At 54.7% G+C, this 24837-nt stretch overlaps 1 protein-coding gene across 6 annotated transcripts; it reads right to left on the bottom strand.

The window, feature by feature from the left end:
• Positions 1-164: 164 nt before the first annotated feature.
• On the bottom strand, positions 165-24657 carry CLASRP (CLK4 associating serine/arginine rich protein). Of its 6 annotated transcripts, none has more exons than XR_001153196.2 (21): positions 24599-24657; positions 23447-23574; positions 14439-14536; positions 13716-13817; positions 13386-13465; positions 10785-10869; positions 10014-10162; positions 9066-9162; positions 7957-8035; positions 7796-7869; positions 6270-6311; positions 5134-5349; positions 4731-5018; positions 2892-3149; positions 2562-2605; positions 2158-2218; positions 1872-1930; positions 1744-1790; positions 941-1023; positions 573-597; positions 165-317 (listed from the first exon to the last, which is right to left on the bottom strand). XR_001153196.2 is itself a non-coding variant. In XM_012761373.2 (21 exons), the coding sequence occupies exons 2-21, from the start codon at positions 23543-23545 to the stop codon at positions 275-277; spliced, it is 2025 nt and encodes a 674-aa protein (XP_012616827.1). In that variant the 5' UTR covers positions 23546-23574; positions 24599-24657; the 3' UTR covers positions 165-274. The 6 variants fall into 6 exon arrangements, 3 of the variants coding, with proteins under 3 accessions (XP_012616827.1, XP_075849286.1, XP_012616826.1); XM_012761373.2 differs by having other exon boundaries at positions 2566-2605; XM_075993171.1 differs by having other exon boundaries at positions 172-317; positions 941-1121; positions 2566-2605; positions 24599-24650.
• Positions 24658-24837: the final 180 nt, after the last annotated feature.

Genomic DNA, 24837 nt, shown 5'->3' with positions numbered 1-24837 from the left:
CAGCAGGGCTGACTAACCGTGAGCTGCCATCGGGACTTCCCACGCAGGCAGCACTGGCCCTGGCCTATCAACCCAGCAAGCGCCCTCCCCAGCTGGCCTTGCTGGCTGGCGGCACTGGGGCTGGAGAGCCTTGCGCCAGCCACACAGACAACACTGAGGCCCGGTGAAGGGAATTAAATAATGTTTGATTTTATTTCACTAGAGAGAAAACCAGCAGCATCACAGCTTCAGCCCCGCTCCCCACCCCGTTGTCCCTTGCCCCCCACTCTTCTGCCTAATGTCGGTAATGGGGGCTTCGGGATCGGGACCTTGAGCGCCTGGAAAGAGAAAAGGAGGGGCCCTGTGAGGGTGGGGCGGGAAGAGGGAGGCCTCACGGGTGCACACGCACCAACATGCTGGAGATCGGGGGACTGCAGACAGAGGAACAGACGCTTCCCAAGATAGGAGACCAGCCCCTACGGCTGGAGGAGTGGGGGTGAGGGGGGACTCAGCACCAGGATCTCCCACTAAAGGACAAGTAATTTCCCAGGGAAGTGGATGGTCACCCCAGGGAGCTGAGATGACTTCCTTACCTTCGAGAAGAGCTGTATTCTCGACCTGGAAAGAAAAGAACAGGTGGAGACAAAGCTGATGTCCCGGGGCCAGGGGCTCTTCCCTGACCTGGCCTGTGGTCTCAACTGAGGTGACATTGGAGCTTGCACCACATCCACTGGCTGTGACCTGTGCCCCTCACCAGCCCGCATCGATGTGCTGGGAATGAGCATTTCTTCTAAACCCTGTGATTACCCTGCGACTAATGCCATCGTAGTGTGTCTTAAGAGCTTTCATTTATGGAAAACTCTAACGTGGAAAACGTGGCATGGTTGTTTGCAGCCCTGCTTGACACTGTTCTTTTCAATACCCCAAAGCCTCCAGACTCTCAGGGACAAGGGACACTTACTGTAGCGCGGGGAGGGCGAGCGGCTCTGCCGGCTGTACTGGCGCTCCCATTCTTCCCGCTCCTTCTCTCGGCGCTCCCGCTCCCTGCGAGGGGATGGGGCAGGCATCCAGCTGGGAACACTGAACCCAGGTAGGCCAAGGGAAGCAGTAAACCAAGGAGGCACACACTGCTACTGTCCCCACTTGGAAATGGAGACCCTGAGGTTCAGAGACACTGGCTGGCAGAGTCAGGACTGGAACCCCAGCCTGCCTGACTAGGACAGCCTGCTCAGCAAGGGGAGGCCTGATGGCTCCACGTCCTGCCACAGCTGGGGACCTGCACTGGCTGGGTGCTTGACTGGCCTCTATCAGAGTGACCAGGATTAGCAACCCCGACAACTGGTCGGGGCTGAAGGCACCCCCTCCTCTCCACGCCTGGCCTTGATCTTGCTGAACCCTCCCAACAAGCCCGTGAGGGGGACAATGATTCCATCTCCATTTATTAGATGAGCAAACCGAGGCTCGGGCAGGAGAAAGACCCACGGTGGTGGGGTGGGTACTGGGTATTAGGAAGAGCCTGCCACGCCAAGAGGACAGCAAAGACAGCCCGAGCTTGAAGACTGGAGGACTGGGAGGTTTCAGTGGCAGGAGCTAAGCTGGGATGCAGGGAGGAAATTGAGGGAGAGGAGCCATGGAGCATAGCCCCGAGGGCCAGGCAGGGCTCTGACTTTCATCCACCCACAAAGGGCCCGGGCAGGGCTCTAGCTGGAAGCCCAGCCGCAGCAGGGGGGGTGGCCAGGGTACAGGGAGGAGGGACAGTCTTACTTCATCCGGATCTTGCGGGCCATGGCTCGAAGCTCGTCTTCCCGCTCCTGCAGCAGACACGATCGCCTGTGAGGGTGTGGCCGGCCCGGCACCCCACCTGTACCCACCCCCTCACTTCCCACCCTGACCTGCCGCTCATGCTCCTGCTGTATCATCTTCTCTTGAGCTGCCTTTTTATCCGCCTTGACTGTAGGAAGGAAGGAACACGTGGCTGAGGGGTGCCCTTAAGACCCCACTTCCTAAAACAAGGAAGCTGAGCTCCACCAGACGCCGAGGGCCCTAGCACTAGCACCGCAGCGGCAGGCGGGACGCAGCCCCACTCCTCCCCAAGGCCAGAGCTGGTCTCCTACTTGCTCCCACTGGCAAGAGGAAGACAAGCAGGGAGGACCTGGAGGGACAGACAGTGGCACATACACTGCCTGTTCAGCGCCTTCTGCATCCTCAGCTTCAGCTTCTCCTGCGGCGTCAGCTTGGGCTGGGGAAGGGGGAGAAGAGGCGGGAGAGGGGGTGGGTGTCCCGGAGCTTCCACGACCCACCTCAGCCAAAAGCCTGGGACTTGCAGGGGCAAACGTGGGGCGGAGGGGCAGGCTGTGGACGCCCGCCATGAGGCTCCGGGAGGCTCAGGGACAGCTGGAGCCCCGATGCACATCGAGGAGGGGAGGGGGACATGGTTCTCATGGGAGCAGACCCCTCCGCTCCCCCCTCAATCCCTGGGGCTGGATCTCCCGGCCCACCCGGGCCCCCCTGCAGGCCCACCGGGCCCAGTTCTCGGGCACTGCTGCTGGCGGGAATTAGACGGGTGAGTTCCAAATTCTTACTGACTTTGGCAGCTCCTGTCTCTTTACCAGCGGCAGGTTCGGTCCTAGGTGGGGCCAGAGGACGTGGTTGGGAGGAGGACTGGGCAGCTGCCACTCTGACCCCACAGCCTCAGCACTGCCCTCACACCAGATGGCCACCCCTCCACCCCCGTGTCCCTCTCAGACCCCTTAGGACAGGTTCATGGCCCCACAGAGCCTCTAGGACAGGGCCACGTACCCCTCAGACCTCCCAGGGTAGGACCAAGCTCCCTTCCAAAACAGCGCAGTGGACGGAGTTCACTCTCCCCAGCCGAGGCTGACAACCCTCTGCCCCAGACCGTCCCTGCTCACTTTTTCAGCTTCTCGCCCACAGCAGGGGACGCCGCTGGCCTGGGCAGCTTCTCCCTTGGGGGTGACGGCGAGTGGCTCTGGCTGCGGCTCCGGCTGCGGCTGCGACTATGACTCCGGCTGGGGCTGCGGCTGCGGCTGCGAGTCAGGCTGCGACTGCGGGACGGGCTGAGGGACCAGCTGCTGCGGCTGCGGCTGCTGCTGTGGTGCCTGGGGCCCCGGCCGCCCCGCCTGTAGCGGTCCCCTGAGCGGGAGCGGCTCCTGGGAGTGCAGCAGGGCAGGACGACTGTGACTCCAGGGACCCCAACTGCACCGGTCCCCTGGCTCCAAATCTACAGTCCTCTGCCAAGGCCCGTGCATCTGGCGTGACTCTAGACCTCTCCCGTTACTTTCCCCAGGAGTCCCTGGAGCTGCTCCCTGGCCTCCCTCAGTCTCCAGACACCGCCCGCCCTCTAGGGACAATCAGCACAAGAGTCACGCCCTCATCAGCTGCCCGGGCACACCTCACCCGCCCTCACTGGGCACCTCTCGCTGCCTTCCCAGGAGGGCAGGACGTGGTTGGCTGGCTCCCCTTTAAAGTGTCATGCTCGGCCCAGGGCACAAAGGAGTTTCAGGGTTCAGGGGCTCGATGCCCTGGGCACCACCCACTCGCCCCACCAGACCCACGAGTTCCAGTCTGGGGACACACAGCCCCCATCCTCTCCCTGTTCAGGACACTGGTGAGACCCTCCAGCAAGGGCTTCCCCTCAAGCTGGCATGCGAGATGTGTCCAGGCGCCACCTCCCCCCACAGCTGTCTACCATCATCCTGGGCCAGGCTGCAGGGAATGACCTGGACGCCAATTCCGGGCCACACAACGACTCTGCTTGGGCTCTCTTGAGTTTTTACAAAATTTACATTTGTTGTCAACACTGAGAAAACCAGAGCGGTCCTTTGAGAAGTCCACACCCTCAACTTCCCTCAAGAAACTGAAAGACGGGCAACGCGAGGCCTGCCACAGGTGGACAGCCCTGCTGGATGGGACCTGTGCTGCCAGTTCAACAGGACCGACCACCTGGCCCCTCCACCTGCCAGACCCTGCAGACAGCGGACACTGGGATCCACGCAACAGTGACATAGGCAACACTCCTGATGGCAGTAACAGCACCTGGCCTGCACAAGGCCCTGTCCTAAGCGCTTTACATGGATTTACTTGTCACATCTCTGCAACAGCCCAGGGAAGTAGGTGTCATTATCACCTCTATGTTACAGATGGAGCAAGGAGATCCAGGGAGCTCACGCACAAGCCCGAATCCACGCCTAGGCAGACGCGCTGCAGTCCAGGTTCCCACCCACCGAGCCGCCCTGCCATGCTGAGGGCAGCCCTGAGGCCAGCAGCAAGGGGATGGCCAAGGGAAGGATGATCCAGCCCTGAGGTGCTCACTTCTAACCCTGCCTCCCTGAAAAGGGCTGTCTTGATTTTTCCACCCCTCCTCACCTACTCCCCCCACAGAGGACTGCCTCCCCACGGGGTTTCCCAGGACTCAGGGCCCAGGTCTCTCCCTGCCAGGTACAGAACACCTGGAGTGTCCACGCACTTCCACTCCCCTCAGTCTGGGCCTCCTGGTGGCAGAGACAGAGGTACCCCATGACAAGAGATGCTCAGTCTCCTCTCCCACTGTCACCGTGCTTGGTACCCTCGGAACAAAGTGGGCACACCTACGCCTCCTCCTTCAAACCAAGAGCTTCCCGAGAAAAGAGCAGTGGCAGTGCCTCTTCTCTGAGACTGGGTGCTCTCTCGGACAGGGGAGCCCCCCACGCCCACCCCAGGCCCTGCCCCCCACGCACCCCAGCGGCACACACCTGCTTCTGCGCCGGGGCCCGTAACCACCACGCCGGGCAGGCGAGCGGGAGTAGCGGTGTCCGTCTCGGGAGCCCCCACCTGAGTGCCGCCGGCCACGGCTGCGAGACCGGGAATAGCGTCTGGAGCGGGACCGGGAGCGGGACCAGGAGCGGGACCGGGAGCGGGCATGGCGGCTGGAGCGGTAGTAGCCCCCGCCTCGGTGGGAGCGGGAGCTGGAACGGGAGCTGGAGCGGGAGCTGGAGGTCCTCGAGGCGGAAGAGGAGGAGGAGGAAGAAGAGGAGCGGCGGCTGCAGGCGGGGCACGGAGGGCCGGTCAGCACGGGCCTGGGCCTTGGCCCCCCTCTGCCCCAGGTCCCCCCCATGGTGGCCGGGGTGTAGGGCGGGCAGCGTGAGCGTTACCGACCGGGCACTGGCATTACGTCCCGGGGCAGGGCCGCCAGGCTGGGGGGGTGCGGGGGGCTTCCCTGTGGTGGCCCCTGACGCGGCTGCGGCAGCTGCGGCTGCGGCTGCCTCCTCGTCGCTGCCCCCAAAACTGGTGATGAACGTGATCTTCTCCTCGCGGCCTGGGGTCGGGGAGCGGGAACGGGAGCGGGACTCTGAGCTGGATTCCGAGGGCGACCTAGGGAGCAGGGGAGAAGACGCTGAATGGCCCAGACGCGTACAGCCTCCCCAGCAGCGACCAAAACGCACGCAGAGCAACAGAGAGGACAACTGTGGGGCACAGAGCACACTAGAAAGCCGGCACAGGCAGAGTCCAAAGGGCAAAGCCCCAGGCTCTCTACAAGGACTTTATTCACAACGATGGGCCTTGCCAAACAACCAGGAAAGGGAATGGCAGAAGACCATGTGGATTTCATGTGGCTATTAAACACAGATGAGCAGACCTCTGTATTGAACATGGAAAGTTTTCTTCAATAGATAAGGAGATAGATGGGGAAAAAGCAAGTTCCAAAATATTAAGTGTGGTAAATATCATTTTTGTAAAATAAAAAGAAAGGACCTGATGTCCCAACACTTTTATTTCACCAAAGCCTCACCATCTCACCTCACGTCCACCCACAGCCCGTGCGGCAGAGCACACCCTTGCCCCCAGTGAGAAGAGGGAACTGGGTTTAAAAGAGCTACAGAGCTTGGATGAGGGGACCTGGGGTGAGATGGAGGTCAGACCCCCTCAGCCACCTCAATACCCCGAGATAAGTTCGCATGCCCAGCCAGGCCATCCTGTGCCTGTTACTTCTGGGATTCAAGAAATTTCTGATTTCCAAGTCACACCTTTTTGCCATATTTGAGCATTTTTGCCACAAGACTACATTATGTTTAAATCAGAAAAATAAAAAGATTCAAATCTAAAGGAAAAAAAAAACCTGGGAAAACAGGCTAATGATCTGGGAAACCGAGAATGAATCAGACCCAGAACATACCATGCAGTCTGTGATCTTGGGGCGCCTAGTGGGCTGAGCCCTCCACCCCACCTTACCACTCCTGCTCTTCCACCAGGGGGCTCCCTGGCCGCCCCTCCCTGGGTCCCTAGGGACTTACCTCTTATAGGGGTCGTAGGTGGGGCTGTCTCGGCGGGCATAGCTACAGAGAGAAGAATGGAGTGGAACAAGTGGGGACTTAGAATCTGAGCGGACATGGAATTTGGCCAAGCCCCTCAGCTTAAGGGCCCAAGGCCAGGTACCTGGCACAGTGAGGAGAGGAGGCTGCCGACCAGGTCATGGGCCTTGCCTTGCCTCCCCCACCCAACTCAGATCTGTCCACAGCATGAACCTCAGCCCCACCCACAATGTTCCAGACCCATCCTGACGCTGAGGAACACGGTCTTCAGCAGCATCAGTCCTGCCTGGCCTCCTGGCCCTAGACTGGAACCATGCCTTCTCCTACTCCTTGTTCCCTGCTCTAACCAGGTCCTCGCTTATCAATGATGATGACAATGAAACTAAAACAGCTGCAAACTGACCAAGGGATTGACCAAAAAATAAATAAATAAAATAGCTAACGTCTTAATTGCTTACTGCGTGCTATGCATTAATGGCTTTGTATAAATTAACTCAATGGTTCTTCCTCTCTGACGTGGGTATCATAATTATTCATGCTTCACAGCTGAGGAAAACTGAAGCCCAGAAAGGTGAAGTCACTTGCCCAGTGTCACACAGCTCATAAATGAAGAAGCCGAGATCTAAACCCAGTGAGCCCATGCTTCCACACACTACCCTGCTGCTGCCTCTGTGCTGAGGATGAGAGACAGTCAGTGCTACTCTTTAATGAACATTTTCCACACCAACCCCTGAACCCGCAGCATGTCATCTAAGCCTCACAGCAAAGTCGCATGGGCCTGCACAGGCGCCAGGCCTACGAGGCTCTCTCTGAGGCCTCCTGACCCAGGCTGAACTCTCTCCTCCATGCCAGACTGCCTCATCCAAACCTGTCCCAAGACCTCACGTGGGGACTGGCTTAGCCCTCTCTCTCCTGGTAGGTGACAGTGCTCCGTTTTCCAAAGGAAGAAACTAAAGCTCAAAGAAGGGAAGTCCCTTGTCCAAATTCTGACAGAGAGGAAGCGGCCAAGCAGCAGAACTGGATCAGAGTCCAGGGCCAGGCCTCTCGGCCATCCCTGGCAACAGCCATATGCCACCTCCACACTGGCACCTAAGGAGTCCAGCAAGGGCCCCAAGTCCAATAGGGTGAGGGGAGCTGCTGGCAAGGAAAAATGTCCACATGCTTCTCAAGGCCATTCCCACTTCTAAACCTTCACTCAGGCCATTTCTTCTTCTTCTTTCTTTTTAAAATAGAGACAGGGTCTCACTCATGCTCAGGCTGGTCTTGAACTCCTGACCTCAAGCGATACTCCCACCTCAGCCTCCCAGAGTGCTAGGATTACATGCGTGAGCCACCGCGCCTGGACCAACATTCAGGCCATTTATTGCCCCACTAGGAAACCTCTTTCCCCAAACCGAAGTCAGGTTCCAAAGAGCCTTCCCGGGCTCTGAGCCCCTGTCCCCTCCCTCAGAGTCTCCCAAGACTAAAGTGGGCAGGGCGGGGCGGGGGGCTCAGGGGAGAAGCCCTACCTGGGTGGGCTGATCTTGCGGCCCCTCAGCCGCTTCTCACGGAACTCTCTCCGCTGGCGCCGGGAGCGACGGCCCTGGAGCAAGGTGGGCACCAGGCTGGTGAGGAGTGTGACCTCCCTGAGACCCATCCCTGCCCCCTTCCACGATAGCCCAGACCTCACCGAGTACATGGCCTTCTCCTCCTCAAGGGCCTTGGCGTGTTTGATGGCTTCAGCTTCCTCCTTGTCTTTCCGGAGCATCCTGCAGAGAATCATGTGGGGAGGGACAAATCACTAGGTGAAGGACAAGTGGCCAAGACATCAAAGAAAGTGAAGGACTCCACACCATCCTTTGTGGGTGCCTTTCATTCAGCACAACCCACTGAGCACTTTCGGTGTGCCAGGTACTCTTTCAGATGTTAAGAATTCAGCACTGAAACCAACAGGAACCGTCACCTACATGGGCTTACACTCTGGCGGGGGAAACAGACAGTGATTGAGGCAATGAAATGCATGGTCTATTAGGTGGTGCTAACCTTGATCAGAAAAATAAATCATAGGAGGAGGGAAGGAAGTGCCAGGGAACAGGCAGAGACTGCACGTTTCAACAGGGAGGTCAGGAAAGCCAGAGAACATGACAGCTGGAGAGAAACCTGGTGGAGCAAGCTGTACAGACGCGGGACAGGGGCCCAGAGGTTGGAGCAGGCCTCAGGCATTTGAGGAGAAAGGAGGCCATGGGGGCCAAATGGGGAGACATGGGAGAGCAAGAGGCCCAGGTAGGTAAGACCTGTGGGTGTAGTGAGGATGCTGGATGATCCAGAGGGATGTGGGCGCCATGGAGGGTTCTTGGCAGAAGGTGCTTATGTTCAGACTTGGGTTTATTTGGTTTCCGGTTCCCATACCAGGCAGGGTATGGGTCGCTCTGTGAGTTGGGACTGGTTATATGATCTTGTGAGTAAAGAACTCAGCACAGCTAAGTAGAGGCTAAACCAGCAACTGCCAAGGGAAATGGGCCAGCAAATGAAGCCTCTCCACTAGAGGTCGCTGTCCACCAGGCCCAGGAACCCCAGAGCTGGGGGGGGGGGGGGGTGGTTGTCAGACTGGTCCAGGTCACACTGAGTAGGACAGGCTGGGTAATTCTGGGTGCATCCTCAGTTTTTGCACATATGAAGTGGGGCCACAAATACCATGGGCCTGTACAGGTACAGACCTGGGCCGAGGGCCGGGCAAAAACAGAGAGACGCTAGGGCGGGGTCACAGAGTGGGGAGGGGTGTCAGCGGGCAGGCCTCACCTGACAAAGTCACCGTCAGCCATGCCGTAGGTCGTGGCCTGTTTGTTGAGATCTGCCACCTGCTCCTGGTTCAACTCATCCACGTCCACCTCCACATCTGCACCAAGAGACAGGCTGTCAGGAGCCAAAGCCACATGAGAGGGCAGGGGAGAAGGGGCAGTGCCCCAGGAGCTGGAGGTGGACAGGGGCGCCCGCCAGACTGCAGCAATCTTCATGGAGGGACTGAATCGGGTCTGGCTCATCTTGCATCCCCCAGGCTGGCACCGGGCTCGGTGAGCACCACGTGCGGTGGACAGAGGGGGCAGATGGATGCACGGATGAGTGAGATGTATGGAGGAAGTGACGTGAGGAGGAGTGAACAGGGGACAGACAGACGGGGGATGAAGACCGAGGAGGGTGGCAGGCAGGGTATGGGTCGCAGAGTTTAGGAGCTGGCCACCTGATAAACAAACGGTGGAAGGTGGGACGGTGGAGGCTAACACAGGCTCTGCCCAAGGATAAACACAGAGGCACGGGCAGAGTGAGAAGAAGGGGAGACAGCTGGGTTTTTAGGTGGGAGGTGAGCAGCAGAGTGGGGAGGGTGGGCGAGCAGATGCTGGGGGATGAGGGATGTCTCTGGAAGGATGAACACTTGTGTTCCAGTGGAAAAAGAAGAAAGCTGGAGGGAGAAAAGAGAGGACGGCCCGAGTGGAAGAAAGCAGAGCCAACACCCAGGTGGGGAAATATCACACAAAGTGCCCTAGAAATGAAAAATGAGAGAAAGAGCTACAGATGGGGAGGCAGGAAGGGACAAGTGAGACAGGGAGGAGGCAGGAGGCTGGAGCACCCCGGAGCAAGGGAGGGAGAGAGACGGGGCTCGCAGCGTGGGTGCCCCACAGAGGGTGAGAGACGAGACACGAAAGCGATGCCCAGGGACTGCGGGAGGGGAGGGCAGAGAGGGGACCCCACCGATGTCGGGGATGACCTCATCTTCATCCGAGTTGCTCTCCTCCTCCGCTGGTGACTCCTCCTCCTCTGGCTTCTCTGCCACCTTCTCTACCTCGGCCACTGTGCTGTCCTCGTAGGTGTAACCAATGGATGCCTTCTTCTCTGCCAGCCTGGGATGGGGGAGCCAGTGAGCCAAGGCAGTGCCCAGCAGAGAAGAGGGCCCCGGGCAGGCCCCACACACTGGCCTCTGGTCCTCTCAGGCTTCCCTCTCCTCTGTGTCCCAGCTCCAACGCTGCATCTGCCAGAAGCCCTTGACCACCCCCAGGCTGGGTCAGCACTGTGCGGAGCTCCCCAGGCCTGTCCCTGTGGGGTCATTACTACTGGGGGACAGGTCTGTCTCCCCCTACTAGACTGTGAGTCCTGTGAGCGCATGGCCCAGAGCCACCCTGAGCAACAGTGTGCCCCAGCTTTGCCTAGAGCAGAGCAGGGCCTGAAGGGCCTGAGCAGGACCCTGAAGCTGGGGCCACGGATGAGGCTCAGAGTCTTCAAGAAGCTCCTTCCTAGTCCAGTCCCGTGGAAACTCTTCCAGTGGAGGAAAGCTGCCAGTAGTTAGGGTCCCCAAGGGGGAGCCTCAGGAGCATGAGGGAAAGCGTCACTGAGGGAGGCACCCAGGCTGAACACCATCCTGGGTTCCGGGGGACCACAGGGCACAGGATCGGAGAAGCCATGCCCTTGGGGGCTCACAGTCCTCCTACTTCCCTCCCTACTGCACCCCAGACCCCAACGACTCACTTCTTTTTCTCATCCTCGCTGGGTCTCTGGAGGCCTCCATACAACTCGTCGATGTAGATCTGGTACAGGCACTGCTCCTCGGAGACTGCAGCAAGAAGAGGCACACGGGTCAGAGCGGGCTGGGACACTGGGAATTCAGGGGAGGACACAGGATGCAGGGGAGGGGGCAGGAGGGCGGGTGCAACCCCAGTGCAGCTGAGGGCGGAGTCACAGGTTCCAAGTAATCACAAACTACGTCTGCTGGACACGAGCAACCACAGCAGAGCCCTGGCTACACCACTTACTCTGCACAACCCTGGTCAAGCAATTTAACCCCTCCGTGCCTCAGTTTCCTTTTCTATAAAATGGGACCACTGGTAGCCAGTGCTTGGTACCTGGGCACTGTTACCATAATCACTGTTATGGAGGCCTTTGACTGGACCCTTTAAAACTATACACCTGGGCCGGGCGCGGTGGCTCACGCCTGTAATCCTAGCACTCTGGGAGGCCAAGGCGGGCGGATTGCTCAAGGTCAGGAGTTCAAAACCAGCCTGAGCGAGACCCCGTCTCTACCATAAAAATAGAAAGAAATTAATTGGCCAACTAATATATATAATATAAAAATCAGCCGGGCATGGTGGCGCATGCCTGTAGTCCCAGCTACTCGGGAGGCTGAGGCAGGAGGATCGCTTGAGCCCAGGAGGTTGAGGTTGCTGTGAGCTAGGCTGACACCACGGCACTCACTCTAGCCTGGGCAAGAAAGCGAGACTGTCTCAAAAAAAAAACTATGCACCTGCTCCGGAGTGCTGGATGTCATCAGACCTCGTGGGTCACAACACTGCCATTCTGTGGCTCAGTTCAAATTAAGTGTGGTCTGGGATGATCTGGGCTCTCCTTTACCCCTACGCCCACCTAGAGAACTCAACGATATACCAGAGTCTTCCTGATCTCCCCTGCAGTGACATGCGTGTCCCTGACTCACTGTGGGACTCCGGGCAAGTCCCCCTGGTTCACCCTATGGGCCTCATGTGAGGTGGATGGGCTGGGTGGGCCTAGAGGTGACGCAGCATGGCCCTCCCTTGCTAAAGCGACGTCCTGAGTCCTGCCCACTGTCTACGCACTCCAGCGGGGGCCCCGCTGACCTGTGTCTCACAGCAGCCTCGCTCTCCCTGCGCCCACACGTGGGCTCCGTTCCACCCAGCGTGCCCACCTTCCACTCCACACAGGGCCTCTCTCCTCACCACGGAGCTCCTACACACCCTTCGCTGACCCCAGCCTCGGACACGGACCTCCGTCCCATTTTTCTCAGGGATGAGCGTGCTGTCCGTCCTACGCTTGCCTTAGCGTCCCCGCCATCACTGATGTGATTACATAGCTGCTGCCCTCTCCCCTGCTCGGCCTATGGTCACAGAACGATGTCTGGCACACCACAGGTGCCCCATAGTTCTTTGCGGAAGTGAATAAACGAATGCAGAGTCACACAGAACTAAGGGAGACGTGGCCTCTGCCACCCAGAACCCACGTGGCCTTGGGTGATGGCAACAACAGTATCGATGATGGCAAATCTCCCTGATTCAAAGGCTTCACTGATGGCTAGAATTCTGGCAACCTCTGATTTTAGAGATTCAGAAGCATCTATCTTAGAAACAACAAAAAAAAATGGGACTAGCGAACCCATAAGAAGGGCCGACTGTGCCAGGTTCAGTGCTGGGGTTTTATGCACGCCTCACAGAACTCTCACAGCCACCCCATGCGACAAAACCATCATCACCACTCTTATCAGAAGAAACCAAGACCCTCCAGGTAACGGACTCATGTACGATCAAGCCCAGCAGAGAACGCCACCTTTCCCTTAACTCCGCAGGGAACTGAGAGGGAAATCTCAAGTCCTTCTTGGTAGGCGAGCTAGGAGCTTTCCATCAGAAGACGGAAGTGGTTAAGGACACGGGACAGAATCCCAGCTCCTCGGACGTGGCATCCCCCTCACCTCTAATCCTCAACATGCTTGTCTGTAAAATGGACCATCACCCCTAGCGTGCCAGGTGGTTGTGCAGAGGTAATGAGATAATACAGACAAAAAAGCCCGAGCACATCAGTTTCTGGACGTTCCCAGGCAAGCCCAAGTGAGAAGTTTCCCTAGGCCTGCGTTTTCTCTTTTGTGGAATGGCAGCAGCAGTAAGGCCAGGCTTAGAGAAAAACCCTGGACGTATACAAATGCTTGCAAATTGTCAAATGCTAAATCAAGGAGAAATTTCCTCTTCAGAGCTGACCGTATGATCCACACAGGCAGGGGAAATACACAGAGGTAAAAAATGTGCACTTGCTATTTTCTACATTTTTTTTTTTTTAGGCAAAAAGACCACAGAGTCAGAGGGCACGGGATGTAGAGGCGATCCTGCAGGGAGATCACATTCAGCAGACATCCCCTGAGCCAATTCCAGGAACAGAGGCCCCCAAAACGAAAGAGAAGTAGACAGTGAGTCCATGACAGAGCTGGGACCAGAACCCAAGGCTCTTTAGTAGAAAGGACTTGGATAAAACTTTTCTTCCCAAACTTGCCCAGGCCTTCCAGGCTCCAGGGGCCCCCAGACCCACTCCCCATGTCCCCCACAGATTACTCACTGCCAGCAAAGTCGTTCTGGACCAGGCCTCGGTAGCGCTCGTAGTTACACTTCCGCTCGTCTGACTCCTGTTCTGGGGAGCTTTGGGGGAGGTAATGAGATCAGAGGGAGGGGGCAGATCCCACCCTAAGCCGGCAGGAAGAGAAATGAGGTGCCTGGCTCAGGCTCAGGGGGAGGGGGAGGCAGTGACTCTTTGAACTTCAGCTTCCCAAATGGGAGGGGGCTCCCCCCATCTGCACACCTCCTAGAGAGGTGACAAACAGGCTGGGGAGAAAATAGGTGGTGCTGGGTGTCACCCCCTGCCCGGCAACCCCTTGGGGAGGCAGCTTACATGGTGGTAAGCAGTGGGGGGGTATAGTCGGGGATGTGGTCCAGGTGGGCACGAACATCGAACCGGTCGATCATGTTGTTGGTGTCCCCCTGCCAGGGCATCCTGAGTGGGAGGAGGAGAGCAGGGAAGCAAGGAGTTCTGTCAGGGTCCCTACTGCCCCCAGGATGCAATGTTCTCTGCCACCCCAAGCATGGAAGCCTGGCAGCCTGGTCCTTGGGCCCCTCTGATCCCATGCCATGGCCCTCACCCTCACCGCCCAGCTCTTAGTCCCTTAAGTCACAAACTTCCCCGAATCCACATTCAGGCTTCTGGGACCCGGGACAGGCCACCCATCTGACTGCTCCTGGGGACACCAGGGCCCATTTCCCAGAGCCAAGGAATAGCAGGGGACTTAAAACCAGGTCCTAGAGGCCTCTTGAGTGGCGCCAGTTACCCTGAAACACCCCCTCTGGCAACATATTCTCTGCTTCCTCTGGGGCCCTGGCCCCACTCACTTCCCTTTAAGTCCTCCAACCACCACTGCTACCCTGGGGCCTCCATCCCAACCCCTGCCCACTCTACTTAACTTCTGTGACTGTCACCTTTACATGCAAGCCAAGCCTTCCCTGCCTGTGAGTCCCGAAGGTCTGTCCATACTCCAGAGTCTGCTCCAAACCCTACACCACCCTTCTGGTCCCCCACCTAAAGTCACAGACACCACCCTGCCCCCCGCGTGACTCTCACATGTTAACAGGGCTCTCGGCGGCCAGGGCAACTGCAGAATCCAGGTGCACCTTGCAAGCTCGGCCATGTACCTGCAGGAACTGGGCTGGGTCCTTCTTCTGCAGGGGTGGACGGGACAGAGGTTACCACCTAGATGAGCTCCAAACCCCAGCACCTCCCATACAACCACGCTGAGCATCAGGCTCACCTCTGAGGTCAAGCAGGCCATACCTGAGAGGTGAGTGACCCCACACAGCAGTGGCAGCACTAATGGGGGCCACCTCACCTTGAGAGACAGGGCAATCATTTCCTCCCAAGTTGGTGGCAAGAAGCTCTGAGCTCTGGCCCCATCTTCTGTGCAGCCAGTACTGAGACCTCCCTCCCCAAAATATTACCCCCCAACTCTTTACCCCCCACCCCCAAGGCCATTCATTCAGAGCCAGGAACAGCCTGGAACAGCTTCTATGATACCAAGACTGCATCAGCCCATTACATATGATCAACGTCATTAGTCATCAGGGAAATACTAACCAGAACCACAAGATACCACTTCACATGCACTACGATGGCGTAAATGGAAAGGACAGACAATAACGAGTATTGACAAAAATGTGGAGAAGGTAGGTTCTTCCAAGAGCTAAGCAAAAAATTACCATATAGCCAAGCAATTCCACTCCAACATACATACCGGAAAGCACTGAAAATAGGTTCTCAAACAGATACTTGTACATGATATTCACAACATTAGCATTATTCGCAGTAGCCAGAAGACGGAAACAACCTCAATGTCTGTAACAGACGTACATATGAACATGGTACATCCATACAGTAGAATGCTGTTCGGCAACAGAAAGGAATGAAGTACTGACACGCTACGACATGGATGAACCTTGAAAACATCATCCTAGGCGAAGGAAGCCAGACACAAAAGGCCCTGTATTATTGTGCAATTCCGTTTTTTGCTGGTTTCTTTTCTTTTCTTTTTTCTTTTTTTTTGAGACAGAGTGTCACTCTGTTACCCGGGCTAGAATGCCGTGGTGTCAGCCTAGCTCACAGCAACCTCAAACTTGTGGGCTCAAGCAATCCTCCTGCCTCAGCCTCCCGAGTAGCTGGGACTACAGGCATGCGCCACCATGCCTGGCTCATTTTTTAATATATATTTTTAGTTGTCCAATTAATTTCTATTTCTAGTAGAGATGGGGGCTCGCTCTTGCTGAGGCTTGCTTCGAACTCCTGACCTTGAGCAATCCTCCCACCTCAGCCTCCCAGAGTGCTAGGATTACAGGTGTGGGCCACCACACCTGGCCTAATTCTGTTTTTTGTTTTTGTTTTTTTTTTTGAGACAGAGTCTCACTTTGTTGCCCAGGCTAGAGTGAGTGTCTTGGAGTCAGCCTAGCTCACAGCAACCTCAATCTCCTGGGCTCAAGCAATCCTGCCTCAGCCTCCCGAGTAGCTGGGACTACAGGCATGCACCACCATGCCCGGCTAATTTTTTCTATATATATTAATTGGCCAATTAATTTGTTTCTATTTATAGTAGAGATGGGGTCTCGCTCTTGCTCAGGCTGGTTTCGAACTCCTGACCTTGAGTAATCCGCCCGCCTTGGCCTCCCAGAGTGCTAGGATTACAGGCGTGAGCTACCATGCCCTGCCCTAATTCTGTTTTTATGAAATATCCAAATAGGCAACTCCACAGAGACAGAGAGTAGATTAGTAGTTGCCTAGCGCTGAGGAGTTTGGGGAAATGGGGATTGACTGTTAAGGGGTACAGGGTTTCTTTTTGAGGTAATGACAATTTTCTCAAATTTCATGGTGGTGATGGTTGCACAACTCACGCTAAAAAGTACTGAATTATACACTTTATTTTTTCAGTTAATGAGAACAAAGGGGGAGAATAAATTATACACTTTAAATGAGTGAATTTTGCGGTATGTGAATGGTACCTCAACAAAGTTTTAGAAAACAACCCCAAAAAAGGGTACTAGGGGGAAGGCTGTCCCTGAGTCTGTAGCCCTCAGGCCCGAGCCCTCGAATGGGGGCCACAGGTCCAAGTCACGACGAAAGCATGACGAAAAGAACACATCCAGCAGCGGCGGCAGCAGCTCCCACCACCAGCTTCCTAAGAGCCAGACCTTGGCCGACGTCTAGCCGAGTACCACACTAGAGCCACCGGAGGGGCCACTGTGCTAGCCCTTAAATCCTGACCTAGTTCCCAGCGACTACTTCCGGCACCCTGGACCAGCCAGCATCTCCTCGTGCAGGGATGCCCCAGCAGCCTCCTGTCTGGGCTCTGCTGCCAGCCTTGCTCTCTACAGTCCGCTCTCCCCTGGTAGCCAAGGGCATTTGCTAAACCCCACTAGGCCACACCCCTCCTCTGCTCAGCCCTTCCCCTCCCCTCCTCGGCTCCAGGCACCCCACCCCCACCCAATCCTTGAGCATTCCCGACACGTCCCAGGCTCCCACTCAGGACCTCTGTACTTGCTGCTGCCTCGGCCTGGAACACTCTGGAGCACGGCTGCTCCCTCATTTTTCAGAGCTCCTTCTAGATGGCTTCTTTACTGACCCTATCTAAACAGCCCCCCCACAACCCTTACTTACTCTAGCTCCTTAACCCCACTTGTTTTCTCCAGAGCACTGACCACAGCATGACACTGCAGCTTACATTCATTCATCTCTGCCTCCCACGAGGCAGGAATCTGTTTTGTTCCCTGCTGTATCCCCAGGGCCTAGAACGAAGCCTGGCTCACAGCAGGCACTTGAGAACACTCAATGAAGGAATGAATCTTCATGAACAGATGGGGAGACTGAGCCCCTTCAGGGAAAAACATCAGCTCCACGTTCCCAAGACCCTGCGCCTCCTCACTCTGTCCCCTTCTCCCACCCCACTCGCAGCCAGCAGAGGAGCAGCTGCAGCCCGTGTTGGAAGGAGCGGAGGACACACACTAATAACCACAGCTAATATCCAGCTGATTTCAATCCTGCACCCAGTAAGTGCCAGGCACTGGGCTGTTAACATCTCACACCTAAAGAAACTGAGTCTGGGGTACGCCCAAGAAGACAGTTCCAGAAGGGGTGGCACAGCTGGAATCCAGCTCCTCAGCCCCCCGACAGCCCCAGGCAAGCGTAAGGCCGAGATCCCACTACACTCCTGAGGCTCCTCCCTGCCAGATGCCCAGTTCCCACAGCCAAGACCCATGGGGCGCTGTTTGCCGTACAGAATTTGGTGGGCACAAAGAAGCCACTGGCAGGGTCAGCATGGCAGAAAGGAAAGAGCATTGGGCTGGGAGTAGAAACCCGGAGTCTAGGGCCTGGCTCTGCTGGGAGAATCTGGAAAAGCCAATGACCCATACTAAAAGCCAAGCACTACGCTAAGTGTTTTAGGGACACCGTCCCACTCAAACTTCCCAACCATGGGAGCAGTGAGGCCCACCTGCCTGAGATCACACCAGTAATAAACAAAACAAGGAGTAGAACCCCGATGGGCCTGATTCCAAAATCTACTCCTCTCTTATTTTTTTTTCAATTTAAGAGTAATGTTTTATTATAGTAAAAAACACATCACAAAAATTAGCCTGGCGTGCACACCTGTAGTCCCAGCTGCTTGGGAGGCTGAGGCAGGAGGATTGCTTGAGCCCAGGAGTTTGAGGCTGCAGTCAACTATGATGACACTACACTGTAGCCCAGGCAAAAGAGCGTGATCTTGGTTTTATAAAAAAACAAAACACCCGCCCCCAAAATTTTCCATCTTAACCATTTTTAAGTGTACAGTATAGTAATAATAACTCTAGGTACCTTGTTGTACAACAGATCTGTAGACTTTTTGAATCCTGCAAAACTGAACAAACTGAACAACTCCCCTTTTCCTCCTCCCCCAGCCCCTGTCAACCACCGTTCCAGTTTCTATTTCAAAGAAAGGGTTTGACTATTTTAGATAACTCATATAAGCGGAATCATACAGTGGCATCTTTTTGTGACTGGCTTATTTCGCTCAGCACAATGTCCTCAAAATCCATCCATATTGTAGCATAGAACAAGCTTTCTTTCTTTTTATCCAGAATCTACTCTTAACCACTGGATTATGCTGCCTCTGGGATCACGGGGTCAGAGGAGTTCATTCATTAATTCACCTGTTCAGCAGGCCTGAACTCACATCACAGTCCAGTGTGGGGGTACAGATGTGTCCCCACACAGTGATGACCTTGAGTGGGCAGTGCTGAGAGGGAGCGCCCAGGGGAATGCTTGAGCCAGCCTGGGGGTCAGACTGCGGCTTCCTGGAGGAGACACTTGAGCTGAAACTTGTTTATTTCCCACTTTCATATCAACGGGGGATTCTGTTTCTTTATTCAAGCCACTGATTTATAAAGTTGACAAGGACAGAAGCAGTGATGGAACCAGAGTCAGCTAGGGACTGAAGACAGGAAGAGCAGGCACCAAGGACAAAGCAGGAACAGGAAAACCACTGTGTCTGGATGTGCTCATTCGCTTGTCACAATGTACCCCAGCCTCTTCGACACCTGCCTACAGCCTCTGCTCTCAGCCTAAGAATGAGACTCGGTGTCCCTCACAGCAGCCATCAGCCACCGCTCAGTCATGTGCCACAGCCTGGCAGCTCAGATCTGAATGCGGATCACGTTCACGAACAGGGACAGTGGCTGCTTGTACAGGCCTGCACCACAAAGCACACACTGACACGTGTTCTTTAAGCTCTTCCCCTTCATCCAGGGAGAGGGGCTGCTAGTCACACTGTCCTGAGGGGTAAACACGGCTCAGGAAGTTCCCCTGCTAACTAGGACGGGAGCCTGGAGTCCCAACTCCAGCCCTCTTTCCTCTGTATCATCCACGAACCTGGATCCAAATTCTGGCTCTACCGGGGAATAGTAACATCACTAAGAACAAGAGCTAACACTAACAGTCACCTGGCCAGGCCTACACTCACTCAGTGCTCTGTGTGTCCCCTACTCCATAGTCCTGGGAGGGAGCAGTTCCCATTAACTGGCGACCACCACCCATTCCCTTTTCTTAAGCAGTGACAGAACTCCTGAGATAGCTGGTCACAGGCACCGGGAAAAAAGCCTATACCTCTTAGCCTTCCTTGCAGCTGTACCTGATCAAGGGACAACTTTCCAGTCAGTAGGATATGAGTGGAAGTCTAATGGGAAAACATCTAGAACCTTTCTTTTTTTTTTTTTTTTTTTTTGAGACAGAGTCTTGCTTTGTTGCCCAGGCTAGAGTGAGTGCCGTGGCGTCAGCCTAGCTCACAGCAACCTCAATCTCCTGGGCTCGAGTGATCCTTCTGCCTCAGCCTCCCGGGTAGCTGGGACTACAGGCATGCGCCACCATGCCCGGCTAATTTTTTTTTTTATATATATATCAGTTGGCCAATTAATTTCTTTCTATTTATAGTAGAGACGGGGTCTCGCTCTTGCTCAGGCTGGTTTTGAACTCCTGACCTTGAGCAATCCGCCCGCCTCGGCCTCCCAAGAGCTAGGATTACAGGCGTGAGCCACAGCGCCCGGCCTAGAACCTTTCTTAACAACTGCCATAAGCACCTTTGCCCCCTTTTCCTCCTCCTTCCTCCCTGCTGGATGGAATGAAGACATGATGGCTGGAGTCTGAACAGCCCTCTCACACCTTGACACAACACCGGGAAGAGAAGCTGTGTGCAGGAGAACAAAGAAACAGAAGTAGCTTAGGTCCCTGCACAGAAGTGGCTACCTCTGGGCTTTTCTGTGACTAGGAAATACACTTCTGTCTTGTTTAAGCCACTGATGTTTGAAGTCTCTGTTACTCACAGCCAAACCTGATTGTACAGAATACATCACTCCATACGCAAAAGAGGAAAGCAGGCTCAGGAAGACAGTCACTTTTCCAGGATCACATAGCAGGTAAGTGGAGTAGCTAGAATTTGAACCCAGAGCCCTAACACTCCAGACTCACTCTAGCCTGGCAACAAAGTGAGACTCTGTCTCAAAAAAAAATATATTGTTTTATTAATCTGCTGCTTTCATCCATATTTGATAGGCAGTATCCTGGGCTATAAATGTGATCCAAATATACCTAGTCCTCAATCTCACACAGCTGAGTATACATGTGTGTATGTACGTATGATAAACATATATAGACACAGACACATCGAGTATCTCTTATCCAAAATGCTTGCGACCAGAAGTATTTTGGATTTCAGATTTTGGAATACTTGCATATACAAGAGATATTTTGGGGATGGGATCCAAGTCTAAACATGAAATTATTATTATTTTTTTTTTTTTTGAGACAGAGTCTCACTTTGTTGCATAGGCTAGAGTGAGTGCCGTAGCATCAGCCTAGCTCACAGCAACCTCAAACTCCTGGGCTCAAGCAATCCTCCTGCCTCAGCCTCCCAAGTAGCTGGGACTACAGGCATGCACCGCCATGCCCGGCTAATTTTTTTTCTATATATATTAGTTGGCCAATTAATTTCTTTCTATTTATAGTAGAGACAGGGTCTCGCTCTTGCTCAGGCTGGTTTCGAACTCCTGACCTTGAGCAATCCGCCCACCTCGGCCTCCCAGAGTGCTAGGATTACAGGGGTGAGCCACTGCGCCCGGCCAACATGACATTATTTGTTTCACATACACCTTATATGTGCAGCCTAAAGGTAATTTCATACAATATTCTTAATAATTTTGTGCATGAAACAAAATTTGTGTTAAGTACTTAGGTGTGGAATTTTCCACCTGTGGAAGGGCATCATATCAGAATCCAAAAAGTTTCAGATTTTTTTTTTTTTGAGACAGAGTCTCACTTTGTTGCCTGAGCTAGAGTGCCGTGGCGTCAGCCTAGCTCACAGCAACCTCACACTCCTGGGCTCAAGTGATCCTCCTGCCTCAGCCTCCCGAGTAGCTGGGACTACAGGCAAGCACCACCAAGCCTGGCTAATTTTTTCTATTTCTATTTGTTTGGCTAATTTCTTTCTATTTATAGTAAAGACAGAGTCTCGCTCTTGCTCAGGCTGGTCTCGAACTCCTGAGCTCAAGCAATCCTCCCACCTCAGCCTCCCAGAGTGCTAGGATTACAGGCGTGAGCCATAGTGCCCAGCCCAAGTTTCAGATTTTGAAGTCTTTCAGATTTTCAGATTGGGGTGTTCAAAATATATAGGGATGTAGGCCAGGCATGGTGGCTCACGCCTGTAGTCCTAGCACTCTAGGAGGCTGAGGAGGGAGGATCGCTCAAGGTCAGGAGTTCGAGACCAGCCTGAGCAAGAGCGAGACCCTGTCTCTACTATAAATAGAAAGAAATTAATAGGCCAACTAATATACATAGAAAAAATTAGCCGGGCATGGTGGCGTATGCCTGTAGTCCCAGCTACTCGGGAGGCTGAGGCAGCAGGATTGCTTGAGCCCAGGAGTTTGAGGTTGCTATGAGCTAGGCTGATGCCACGGTACTCTAGCCCAAGCAACAGAGTGAGACTCTGTCTCCAAAAAAATAAATAAATAAATAAGGTTGTGTGTGTATGTATCTCAAGTGTCTTAAATTCCACAAAAGGGAAGAACGGGGAACTATGATGGCCTTTATAAAGGACACCTGAGCAAGTCAAAGAGATAAGAAAGACTTCTGGCTGGGTGCAGTGGCTCACATCTGTAATCCTAGCACTCTGGGAGGCCGAGGTGGGAGGATCGCTTGAGGTCAGGAGTTCGAGACAAGCCTCAGCAAGAGCGAGACCCCGTCTCTACTAAAAATAGATGGAAAATTAGCTGGACAATTAAAAATAGAAAAAATTAGCTGGGCATAGTGGCGCACACCTGCAGTCCAGCTACTCAGGAGGCTAAGGTAGGAGGATTGCTTGAGCCCAGGAGTTTGAGGTTGCTGTGAGCTAGGCTAACGCCACAGCACTCTAGCCAAGGGAACAGAGTAAGACTCTGTCTCAAAAAAAAAAAAAAAAAAAAAAAAAAGACAAGACTTCCCTGAAGACTGAAGTCTGATGGATGAGAAGCAGTTAACCAAGCATGGGAAGAAGTCACACCAAGTTCTGTGACCAGAGAGTGCTTCCTTCAATAGAGGAATACAAGAAGGCCAGAATGATGTGTACAAAGGAAAGAGGCAGAGAGTAGGGTGGCATGAGTCCAAAGGAGGGGCAAAAGCCAGATCGTGGAGGACCTTGAACTCTGTAATAAGGAGCCTGGACTTTCTCTCAAGGGCACTAAGGAGCCATCTAGGAGCTCTGAGCAAGGGAGGGACAGAGTCAGCTTTGTTCCTCAGAAAGACCTCACTGGCCCTTCTAAGAAGGAAAGATTGGAGGGAACAGAACTAGAAATAAGAGACCATGGAGGAGGCTGAGGCAGTGACACAGTGGTAAAGGGGGCTGTCTGTACAAATGTCATCTAAGAGGAGAAAGGAATCTTATAAACAAATGCCATTTCGAGCTGGGATCCCAAGAACAAGTAGGAGTTAAATGGGTTTGAGGAAGCATTACAGGCCAAAGCCCTGTGGTGGCAGAAATAGAAAAAAGGCCAGAGAAGTTGTCCCCAGATGAAGTTGAGAGGCCAGACCACAAGGGCCTTCTAGGCCAGGGATGGAGCTTGGTCTTCTCTCCAAAAGCAATTGCAACATCAAACAGGAGAAGGAAGTGGTCAAGTTTCACTTAATAAATATCGATGGCGCTCCTATTATGTGCCAAGCCAAACCTCAAGAGTTGCTGAGCTCTTCTGGGCACAGGGAACATAGCAATAAGTGACAGAGATAATGGTCTGGAGGTGGCCAGTCGTATGTCTGGACTGCTCTGAGTATTACTGAGACTTCCCTACTGCTTGTGAACACCACATTTGCACTCTGAGGCCACCCCCAAACAACACAGTATGCTGTTACGAACAGAACCCCTCAAATTCTTACCAATGATTATGCTCAAGAAATGATTAAAGAATATACTGCTGAGGAAATGGGGCTTTTGTCTTGGCATACTTCCAAGCCCAAATTTTATAAGGACTACCAAGGCTTCACCCTGTGGAGGATCCCCTACCCCCAGCTGTAAAGCCAGGAAGCCAGGTACTCACGATCTTTTCATAGTACTCCCGCCTCCTCTCCGCCCTCTTCTTGTAGTCCACCATCATGCCTCGAAGCTTCCGCTCATGCTTCCGAGCCTCGTGCCACATTGTGGTGAGGCCTAGCCTGGGGCCTCAACCTGAGGGATGAAGGGACCAGAAGTGTCAGGTGGGCTGCAAAAACCACAGAGGCAGAATCAAAGTCATCTAACAAGTTGGTGACAGAGCTGATCCTAAACAGTGCATCGCTCAGCTTCAGGCAGTGGAAGTATGGCTGCAAAACTGTGAGCCAGATGCTCAAGTGCATCCCTGACAACTCTGACCCAGCAGCTTAGCATTCTGAAAAACTCTTAGGTGATTCTGGGGTGAGCATCCCTGGGAAAGGAGTGTCCTAGATTCCACACGTGAAGTCAGGGATGAAAGTTTTGGAACAAAAGCAGACAGTGTGTAAAGTAAGGTCACAAGGCAAACCTTGAGCAGCTAGGGCTGGAATTCGAGAGAAGGGGAAGAGCTAAAAGGCTCCCACAGAGGGCTATCTGTGGTGGTGGGTATGAGCAGGAGTTGCAGAGGGATAAGGATGAAGGCAGGTGGAGGAAATTTGAGAAAGACATTACGGGAACAGGGCAGTGGTATGGAGGTTGGGGTCGAGGGCAGGTAAAAGGCATGGATGACGATGCTTGAAGGAACATGGTGGGGGTGTTGTAAGGAGAGACCAGAGGGAAGCTGAGGTCTAAAGAAGGGATCTGAATGGGAGAGTGGGGAGACAACATCCAGGTTAAAAAACTACAGCCTGGAGGGAGGCAGAGTTGGCTGATGGGACGGGGTGGGCTGAGTTTGAGGGCAGGGCTTGTGGACAGGGGCGGAGACAGACGGTTTGGACAGGGCTGTGGACCGGGTCGCGGCCAAAGGGTTTAGGCTGCTTTTTTGACAAGGGGGCGGGGCCTGTGACAAGGGGCTGGGCCCAGGCCGTGTCCGACGCGGCGAGTTCGGGCCCACGGCGGGGACAGGGGCGCGGCCTGAAGCCCGTCAGGCGGGGACGGGCGGTCCTCGGGACCAGGGCCCAGCAGAGGCCCACAGCAGCATGGGGAAAGCCTGAGGCAAGGGTGAAGCTGCGCTCACGCCCGCCCGAAAAGCAGGAACTCGGGGCCCGCCGCTTGCACTCACCGGCAGATCGCCGCCTCCCACCGCTGCGCTCGCGCGCGCCCGCACCGGAAGCGGAAATGGGAGGCCGCGCCAAGGGGAAGAGGCGGAGTATGGTGGAGCGCCCAGCAGCGCACTTCCGCCGACGCGGGGGGCGGGGCCTAGAGGAGGCGGGGCCTAGAGGCCGCTGGGCGGAGCCTGGAGACCTTGCTTTGTACCCTACAAAGGGCTGTTTCCCACGCGGAGAAGAGACGAGAACCCCA

This window comes from Microcebus murinus, chromosome 16 (genome assembly GCF_040939455.1).
Source record: "Microcebus murinus isolate Inina chromosome 16, M.murinus_Inina_mat1.0, whole genome shotgun sequence".
In the NCBI taxonomy this organism is placed as follows: Eukaryota; Metazoa; Chordata; class Mammalia; order Primates; family Cheirogaleidae; genus Microcebus; species Microcebus murinus.
This window is presented reverse-complemented; position numbering and strand designations above follow the sequence as displayed.